The following is a 301-nucleotide window of genomic DNA, read 5'->3' on the forward strand; positions in this document are numbered from 1 at the left end:
AGGGCCTCTCCTACTGAGTGGCTGCTGCCCTGCTCCAGGCAACTCAGAGCCCACAGGAAACAACCAGCAGCAGCAGATGCAGCAGACGAACCCTGCAGTGCCTCGCCGTCATAGACCCCCGCCTGTCTGCTGTGCCAGATAGAGAATTGGGGGGAGTTTTCGCCTTTTCTGCTGCAGCAGTTACTGCTGCTGCTGCTGCTGTTTCTATCGCTGCTGTTCTCATCGGAGGCGGGGGATGAGGCTTTGTAGAGGAAGTCCAGTCTGCAAAAGGCGAGGGGGGGCCCACTGGGCCCTTCTAGAT

At 59.1% G+C, this 301-nt stretch overlaps 1 protein-coding gene across 1 annotated transcript in view; it reads right to left on the reverse strand.

The window, feature by feature from the left end:
- Positions 1-219: 219 nt before the first annotated feature.
- Positions 220-301, reverse strand: part of EMH_0053660 (uncharacterized protein) — a gene marked incomplete at both ends in the record, with an annotated part of 6,158 nt that continues 6,076 nt past the window's right edge. The window contains one exon of the mRNA XM_013497029.1: positions 220-299. Coding sequence (XP_013352483.1) covers positions 220-299 — 80 coding nt within the window. The remainder of the gene's footprint in view (positions 300-301) is intronic.

Source organism: Eimeria mitis, genomic scaffold (genome assembly GCF_000499745.2).
Source record: "Eimeria mitis Houghton genomic scaffold, Emh_scaff2426, whole genome shotgun sequence".
NCBI lineage: Eukaryota > Apicomplexa > Conoidasida > Eucoccidiorida > Eimeriidae > Eimeria > Eimeria mitis.